The sequence below is a fragment of the Epinephelus moara genome, chromosome 22, assembly GCF_006386435.1.
Source record: "Epinephelus moara isolate mb chromosome 22, YSFRI_EMoa_1.0, whole genome shotgun sequence".
Taxonomy (NCBI): domain Eukaryota; kingdom Metazoa; phylum Chordata; class Actinopteri; order Perciformes; family Serranidae; genus Epinephelus; species Epinephelus moara.
Genome location: NC_065527.1, coordinates 3,397,300 through 3,406,969, shown reverse-complemented (window position 1 = coordinate 3,406,969; position 9,670 = coordinate 3,397,300). Strand labels below are relative to the sequence as shown.

At 45.1% G+C, this 9,670-nt stretch overlaps 1 protein-coding gene across 2 annotated transcripts in view; it reads right to left on the bottom strand.

Annotated features, from left to right (window-relative positions):
- Positions 1-8,466: 8,466 nt before the first annotated feature.
- The window catches only part of LOC126384448 (low density lipoprotein receptor adapter protein 1-B-like), an 18,382-nt gene continuing 17,178 nt past the window's right edge, over positions 8,467-9,670 (bottom strand). For both annotated transcript variants that reach the window (XM_050035551.1, XM_050035552.1), the window contains exon 9: positions 8,467-9,401. In XM_050035551.1, coding sequence (XP_049891508.1) covers positions 9,257-9,401 — 145 coding nt within the window. In that variant the 3' untranslated portion in view covers positions 8,467-9,256. The remainder of the gene's footprint in view (positions 9,402-9,670) is intronic.

The following is a 9,670-nucleotide window of genomic DNA, read 5'->3' as shown; positions in this document are numbered from 1 at the left end:
GCCCAGTGAATGAAGTTATTTTTTCTCAGACTCCAGCTGCTGTGAGAGGCAGCAAAACATCCTTTCATTTTATAGTTACAGTTTACTAATAAAACTCTCACTCAGTTTCATTAAGCACTGAAAACTACTTTCACACAGGGCCCCTCGACCAAACACGGTCACATTTGTCATTTACTACTTATTTCCAAATTTGTATTTAACAGCATCAGTATGGTAAAAAAAAAATTGGCCTCGTTCCTCTGGCTCTGGAAACTGGGATTGTAATTTTGTAGATTAACTATAAACAATGAATCATAAATCTGTCAGAGTAATGGATCATGAAAATGTTTATACTTGTATTGAATCAAATCAAACATCAGCATATCCAGATCAATCTCTTCACATCACACTGGTTCAAGGCTGTGAGAAGTGAATCATGTCCATCAGACAGGGGGCAGGTGACACTTCATGCTGGCCTGGAGCTGACTTTAATGAAAGACCAGTATCAGGCTGATAGATCAGATCACTTGAGTTTGGAGCGGATGTTTTCTCTCAGAATGCTAATGAGGGGTGTGTGTGGCCAGAGCTGGCCTCCAGCATATGGGGCGTGACAAGGTTAGATTGCGATGGATGTGGCCCAGGCCTTCAGACTCAAGACTGGTTTATGAGGCTGGATCAGCAGCCGCCGTGCATCAATATCACACACACACACACTCACACACTCCCTCCCACCCATCCTGGGCATCTTGTGGAACCAAAAACATAAATTAGACCTCAGCTCCAGAGAGTGTTCAACCGCAGGTGTTCACACTCAGGCCCACACACACACAAACACACACGAGCTAATGGTGATATTTGCTTTATAATGAACGAGGTAAACAGAGGTGGCAGATGATGACTCAGTAGATTGTCAGAGGAGGCTGATGGAGCCTAATGATGCAAACACTTCTGTTCTTGGGTCTAGCCTTGGATGGCAGGGAGCAGCGGTGTCTGTCTGATGTGACATGGACGTCAAAAATGAAGACAAGGGCACGCAGACAGACCCACTGCACACACACACACACACACACACACACACACACACACACACACACACACACACACACACATCCGTCTACAGTCAGCTCTATCCAAGTCTTTAAAGTCCCCTTGATCTCTGCCTCTCCCTCACCCTGCACTCACTGCTGTTATCTGAATATCTCGATGGAGGAACAATGCAAAATTAATGTCACCATTTCTCCATCCAACTGCTCCAATACATTACGGCTGGCAGGCCACATTATGCGCACAATTTATTAGATATGTGAATTAAGGACGGCATCGATTGCAGCCACTGTGGATTAATCTTGGTGGAGGCTAAAGCTATGGATTAGTTTGCTTAAATGTTTACTCGATGCTGAGCCAGTTTTACCGCAGTGCTTGTCTCAGCTAAACAATAACACTGAGCACACAGAAGTGGGATTGTTTGTGTGCATGACATAACCACTGTATACCCTCTTTGACCGCTGCGAAGTCTGTTTACTCGGGAGATTTGGCTGTTGAGTGAGAGCTAGAAACTTCCATCCATGTCACTGTTCTGCCTGTGCACTTTATGCTCACGGTGAACAATGTTTTCTTTATGTGCGTCCATATGGGCGTTAGCTCTGACACTGTATCTGACCTTTATATGTTTGTCTTAATGAATGTTAGCTAAAGGTAAAGGCCAAGATGAGGAGGAGCATCACCTATGGGAATAGTTAGCAGAGAGTGACATCAGAAAGTCAATACTGTACTCATGTTTGAACTGGAAATATGAGGCCAGAGCCAGGAGACCGCCTAAATTTGTAAAACGTGGAAGTTGCTAGCAACAAACAGCCTCAGCCAGTTGCTACAGGGAACTGCCCATTGGTTCGACATCCCATTGTTCCGACCATATTAAACTCATTGGTCCGAAGTCCGTTCCGAAATCATCATGATGCCCTGTGGTTAAGGTCTGGTTAGGTTTAGGCACAAAAACCACTTGGTTAGGGTCAGGAAAAGATCATGGTGTGGGTTAAAATGAAAAAGAAAGTGACAAACACATAAGCCGGGCTAATGGGATGTCGAACCAATGGGCTGTCGTTGCTACATGCCTAGCATTTCTGCGCTCTGACCTCCTCGACCTACAAAACCTTCAACTCAGAGCAGAAAAGCGCCTCTGGTCATCTCTGCTTTTTCTCCATTGTCCAATCAGATGATTTGAGAGGCGGGCCTTCTGTGGTGTTCACGACAACAAGTCTACAGTTGGTAAACAATGGAGGAGAAACTGGTGGTAGTGGTTGCTGGATACCCAGAGCTATACGGCCTGATGATAGACAGCAGGTTGTCAAACTGCCCCTGAGTCATCCTAAAATATGCCTGTAAACGTCCATGATGGAGGAGAAGCTCCTGGACCAACTGGTGGTACTCCCCATGATCCAGCCTCTTTTTTAGGGTCTCATGTACCCACACAGATCTCTGTTTATCTGCTGACAGCCTCTCACCCTCAACCAGAGCTACAGACAGCATCCTCTGCCTCAACATGGCAGCAGCTACAACAATAAGAAGGTGCAGCAAAGTTTTTTTTAGTAGTAGCATTTAATTAAAAAAAAAAAAAAGGCAGCAAGCGTGTAACCTGCAACACACTTTCTGTGTGATCGATGCCCAACACCTCTACAGCTCACCATATTGCAGTCGGCGGTTGTTTGAAGGGCAGTTATGTGCCAGACTGTTTGCTGACCACGAGCAGCGACTTCCTAGAGCCTCGTCAAGGCTGCCAAGCAACCAGTAGAGACTCCAGGAAGTCACTGCTGCCAGCCAAGAAAATTGTCAGGACAACCTTGACTCAAGCTGAAAATGTTTCTGCAGGCACAGTCACACACATACAGCCCACCTGCTGTTGCTAACTAGCTTACAGCTAACACCTGTTCAGTCAGCATACTGGCTGTGGTGAATAAAAGGGCTGTACCAACTGTCCAGTGGTCATATTTCTGTTTTTGTCTGAGCACACTTTTGTTACCTTTGAGCAGAGCCAAGCTTTCTGTTTCTCTTTGGTTTACAGCCTTTGTGCTAAGCTACGCTAACCGTCTCCAGGCCCAAGCTTCACAGTTAATGGACAATCATGAGAGTGGTTTCAATATTCTCATCTAACTCTCAACAAGAACGTGAAAAAGTTTATTTCCCAAACTGCCAAACTATCAAAGGACTAGTGTGCAGGATTAAGTGGCACCTAGCATGTGGGAGAACCATTGTCCCGGCTCACACCTTTTCCCCTTCAACGGCGGTGGCCTTGTGAGTAACCTGTGTGGGTGTGACGTGTGCTTCATGGTGTGTACAGAGGGAAGCGGCACTTTTGGGGGGCCATGGTGAAGACACATGCAGCAAGTAGTGACGATAGCAGTGGAATTAAGTGTCTAGATAAGTTGAGGGCTGTTAAACCTCATGAGAAGGCCATGTTGGTTGTTTTGTGGTGAAGACTGCAATAAAGCCATTGTTGGTGAACGGCACCCGAGCGTGTCGCCATCCTTGCTTCTGCAGAGTGGTTTGGACAGCTAGACGCTAGTTACAAGCTAGTTACCAATAAGCCAGCGTGTTCCCAACTATGGTTCGGAGCCAGTAAGCTGTCACAGAGAGGTAACACCATGGTTAGTCTGAGTGGGCGGAAGTTCGCTGCATAGATCAGCCTCTCATTGGGCGGAACGAGCCACCTGCTGAAGTCCCGCCCTACCACCTCTGGTAGAAATAAAAAAAGCCAGGGCGTTTTTTTCTCCAATCTTAAAGTGAGAGTCGGCGCAGCCAGACCTTAAAGTGAGAGTCGGCGCAGCCAGACCTTTCTTTTCTTGAGAAAGGTCTGGTGAGCGAGACTACACCATGGTGGGTGACACGAAAATGTGAATTGTCCTATTTAGATTTAGCGTTTGGTTGTCTGTTCTGGGCAAGTCCCCAGGAACAGCGCTGGGCTCTGAAACCAATTTTACATAATTGCATTACGTGATGGCACTGGGCCTAAAAAGACTTTATCACATAGACTTCCATTGTGGAAGAGATGTCTGTGAATCAGTGGATTGTTTTTTTTAGCTTCAAAACCCCATCATAATGACTTAATTCACAATCAGGATATAATCCATTTGGTCCGATAACATTGGGAAAGTCTGGACGGGCCGTAAATTAGCATAGAGCTAAACCGGAAGTAACCAGCTCGGCTCATGCCCCTGCTCCATGGGCCCCATGATGTGGAGGATCCAGGTTATTTCATACCATGAAAATCAGGCTTTTTTGGCCTTCACACACCACTGAGTAACTCTCATAGTAATGAACAAGGCCCTACCTCTAACGCTGCATGGGCTACTGTAGAAACAACATGGCGGAGGATTCCCTCCAGATATAAACAGCTTATTCTGATGTAACGTAAACACAACAATTCTTAGTTTCAGGTGATTATATACTTGTAAAAACTTCATATGCTTTATTTCTGCCAATATACACTCCTAAATCCTGCACACTGTAATTCTGATGTATTAATCATACACAGACTTCAGATTCACATTAAAATGTTTTTTGCTCTGTGTATGTCTTAAATAGAAAAAACATTCAGACTAAGATTTTATGTTACGTGACCCACCCACCATACCTACACGTCAGTCCACGATCAGCCCCCTTCACTGCCTGGCCCAGGTAGGAAGTAGTCTGGGGTCGTTTAGTGGCCATTTTGGTAAGGAACCGGAACCAGGGCGAGAGAGACAGGATCCGGAATTTGATGGATGCACCTTTCTGTCAAAATAAAAACACCAAGCTAATAAAAATGCGGTGAAACTTTTTGATTTAAAGAATACAATTTACAAGAAAAGCCCAGAGCCATTAAGTTAACCTTTTTCTTCTATTGTAAATCGATGGTGCGCCAGAATTTAAAGTTTTACTTTGGTGAACACTTTTACTTTGGTGAATGTGGTGAAATCCGGATACGCTAGACCGAAACCAGAATCCAGACAAAATTCAGAGTGAATGGAAACCAGGCTATTTGCCTTACGTGAAGAGCCTGGTGACGTGAGGCTAGCCCAGAAGTGGAAGCCCAAAAGAAAGCGCTAAGTTAGTGTTTAGCTAGCTACGAACCTCTCCATAATGTTGTCAGAAACGTTTAACAGTCTGAGCCTGTCAGTGGCAAAAACAAGAACTTTTAGTGGACGTAAATTGACAATGCAAACCTACCCTGAGTGTTAGCATTGTAGCCTGGCCGCTCTCGTTACGTTACCTTGATACCTCGACAGCTGTGGGGGAATTTTAAAATTACGTTGCAGTTCTTTGTCTTAAGACTGGACCAAAACTGTTATTCAAATCAGACACAACAACATCAAAAAATAGGGTCCAAGTTAACGGAAATATCCTTAAACTCTGGATTTGTTGGTTATTTGAGTCACACATGCAGAAAGAACCTAAACTTTAGATGTTTCCAAACTCTAAAAAGAAGCCCAGCTGTCAAACACTGAGTCTGCTGCAAATCTACCTCATATTTCTCCGCCTTTACTCGTCCTGAGTCACTTGACCTTGATGCCACAAAACTCACTTTGAGTCTTTAGCCCTTATTGCCATCTAAGTGTGTGTGTGTGTGTGTGTGTGTGTGTCTACAGTATCTGTCCCCCTCTCTGACTGAGAGGAGACTTGTGCCTGGCTGTATCTCAGCGTGCAGGCTTTCATCAGACGTACAAAGAGTGAGACAGAGACTTGGAGCTCCCTTTGAGGAAAGACTGTTAAATAATGCAGGTGGTTAAGTAAGCTTGTCGGGACGAATTGTAAAAAAGCCCCTGCTTCACTGAGTCGGAGCCTGTTAGAGGGAGAACGGGAGGAAACTGCGTGACTTTCAGCCCTCCAGAGTCCTGTTCACACACACGTGCACGGGTCGAATACAGAACGTGGCAGGGAACATGTGTGTGTCTGTGTGTGTGTGTGGGGGGTGATGAGGACGCCAGACTTAAGACCCCCTCCATCATGTCCTCTCGCTGGTGGTGTACAGATCAGTCTTACATAAAGCATCCTGTGGTCTTTCCTCCTGATGACATCATTATTGACCTGCACTGTCACTGAGATGTATTAGCAGGAAGAGGACGAGCGTTGTAACATCATCGTCTGGCGATGGAGAGAACAAATGACTGACTAGGTCCAGAGCTGAAGATGTGACCAGCATCCCATAACTGCCACAGACTCAGATAGCTCTCATCCTAACTGTACTGTGTGGCCTTCACCTGATGGGACAGTACTGGGCTGCCCCCTGCTGCTGGTCATAACACACTGCACCCTCATGTACAGAGGATTACATCACTATAAATACAGTATGCCAGAGGAGCACACAAGCAAATTTCAACATTCATCAGATGTTGACATATTTCACTCAGACACCACAAACTCACTGTGAGAGGAAAACAAGAGCAACAGAGAGTTTAAATAATAACCTTGTGACGGTGACTGCAGGGTGGAGATAATGGAGACACTCTCGGGATCACTGGGATTCAGCCTCATGCATCAAACAGCAGGTGGTCGGTCTTTATGAATCATTTGGGAGGATCCTTAGAGTAAAACAAAGGCATCAATTTCCACTTGATTTATTGACTCACTTTGACCAGGACTGTAATCACCCATTCAGCATTGAGGGGGACTGTTTGTGACCCAATCCTCGGAAAAACCCTTGACATTTTTTCAGACACACTAACCCTTTACAAAAACTTTAACACTTGACATGAAAGCCCTGTTTCCACCGAGCGGTACGGTTCAGTTTACGGTTCCCACAGTGAAAAGTTGTGGATGGTCCCAACAGAAGCGTTCCTTAGCGTCCCCATGTTTGGTCCCCCCTCTGTTGGGGTACCTAGCACACAGATCTGGTACTAAAAGGTGGAGCTGTGAACACTGCAGTCTGATTGGTCAGTAGAGGACGGTCACTCTGCTCAGGGCTGAGTTGTGTCTGGTTTTGAGGCTCATGTAACCACTGTTCATACTGTGGAGAGTTTTATTAGTAAACTGTAACTATAAAATGAAAGGATGTTTTGCTGCCTCTCACAGCAGCTGGAGTCTGAGAAAAAATAACTTCATTCACTGGGCCGACTGCCGGCAACTTTTAAGGTGGAACGTTAACTTGTAATGTTACTCAATGCATGAGTTGATGACGTGAATCCATCAGCACACCTTAAATTTCACTGTGACAACTTTGACCATCACTTTAGTTTTTATATGACACACACTTTTAGTAATGACTTTAAAAATATAGATTAATTTGGAGCGGATTATGTGAAGGTCATATATTCTAATCCTCACTTCCTGTGGGCTACAGCAACACTAAACCCCTGAGCTTGCCTGAGAAGGACTAAATGCACAAAGCTGCTATTTTTAAATATCCCATGGAGAGAGACTCTCACTGCAGCCTGTTCTATTTTGTTCTGAAAATGTGGGCGTGCAGCCTCGTTCTGTGGACGATAAACCAGGTGCAGACTTCCATCTGTGTCACCGCTGATGAGGAAATACAGCGAGTGCTGGACAGAGCAGTGAGTGACAACAACCCCGCCCACATTTAAGAGGACTATCTGAACACACCGAGGGTCTAGGTACCATGTCTGAAGGGTTACTGCTGGTTCCAAAGGTACTGGACTGAAAGGGTTTGGTGGAAACATGGCCCAATACAACCCAAATAATAATCTAGTTTTCCACTTTTTAATACATTAGAAAGTAATGAAATAGAAAGACAGAACAGTGTTTGTCATTAGCGCCTTTTCTAGCCCCTGTTCGGCTGGAATGTCTCGCCATTATTCCGCCTTGCTGTTCTGTATAGAAGGTACAACTGCAAAGTGGGGGCACACACACTGTCCTTTAATCTGACAGCGGAGGTAGTAACAGTGGGAACAGCCTGCAGGACAGGACCGTGGAGGGTGCAGGTGTGACGTTTTGACGACGTGTTATGCATGCGACCCACCGCAGGAGGTTTAAAAAGCAGCTAATAGCAGTTAGCAGCTAACTCAAAGAAGAAGGAACAGCGGCCGGAAAACGATGAGGAAACAGTGAGGTCTGCGAGCTCCTTATCCTCCGAGCAGAGGATGAGATTATGCCACTGTTGTTATTTAGAAAGTGTGACACGTCACACCCGTCACGCCTCTTTTGCTTCTGGTATGTCAGCAACTGATATGAATACATAAAAGATATCACTACATGGGCTCAGGAACACTTTGGAAAGAAGAGACAGAATCCACCAGTTGTCTTGCAGATGTTTAAATGTACATTTTTGAGCACTCTGTGGACGTCTTTTCCACGTTAGTTTAAAAGCTGTGGCTCAAAGTTCACTCTTGACCTTGGCGAGATAAAAGCTTCAGAGCAGCTCCTCAATTTACTGAGTGGCAAAACTGTCAGTGACCTTTGAACCTCAGTTCCAACATGTTCCCCAGTCCACAAACAGCCAGTATGTGAATCCAGCCACAATATCGTTAATAAATTAAACTGATAAACAAAGAGTCAATGTCTTATTCATGAATATATTTTAATTCTGCATAATGCTGGTAGATTATAATGTACATGAAGTGGCCACAGAGGAATCTGACGGCCGTGAACACATCTGGGTTCATTCAAGAAAACACTGTTACACTGCTGAGAGAACGTACCGCCTGTGACACGTCCTGAATGAGCCGCTGCTACAAAGAGTTCATATAAATACAACTAGATTGATTTTCATATTTCAGACATAAAACAATCTTCAGTTTACATCCAAATCCTCACGTTAACTCTGTCCTGTGAAACGTGTGTGTTGTGGCTGATTGTCCTGCTGTTGTTAAGGCCTGTTGATTCTGTCTGTTCATCAGTCTGGATTAAATCCTACTCCTCATCCATAAAAAAATAATTATAAATCTATAAATTATAACTAAACACATGTACAAAACACTGATTATGGTGCCGAAACTACAGAAAATAAAACGTAAGCAAACAAAGGAGAACAGATGCTGACATGAGCTGAACATTAAGTGTGTGAGGATGTGTGTAATAACAGGACAGACACGGGGTGACATTATTGCTTTGGTGTGAAGGGGCTACAGCCCGCGCTGTTTCCTCAAAGACGGGAAGAACTGTCCGTGTGAAGAGTGCAGCAACAAGGCGAGGAGGCCACGCGTGATCTCACAACTCTACTCTTATTCCCTTATGGACTTCCTGTAGCCTCGTCTGAAATACACAGTGATGTCTCGTTAACTCGTAGGAAGACATAAAGACACCCCTCCTCCTCCTGGTTGCCGCCTCTCTCTCTGCTGTGTTGTGGTGGTCAGAAGCCGAAGATGTCGTCTCCGAACGGACTGAGACCGTTGGGAGTGTTTCCATTGGTGCTGTCCCAGTCGGGTTCAGTGAGCCAGTCCTGGGGCGTCACCCCAATGTCCAGGACCTGGGGGTTAGTACGCGACACTGCCAGTCTGAGGAGACACAGGGGGAAAGATTAATGTAGGAAACAAAAACAAATTGTATGCATACACACTCACTGGCCACTTTATTAGGTACACCTTGCTAATACCAGGTTGGACCCCCTTTTTAATTCTTGGTGTCACAGATTCAACAAGGTGCTGGAAACATTCCTCAGAGATGTTGGTCCATATTGACATGATGACATCACACAGTTGCTGCAGATTTGTCGGCTGCACATCCATGATGAGAATCTCCCGTTCCAGCACATCCCAAAGGTGCT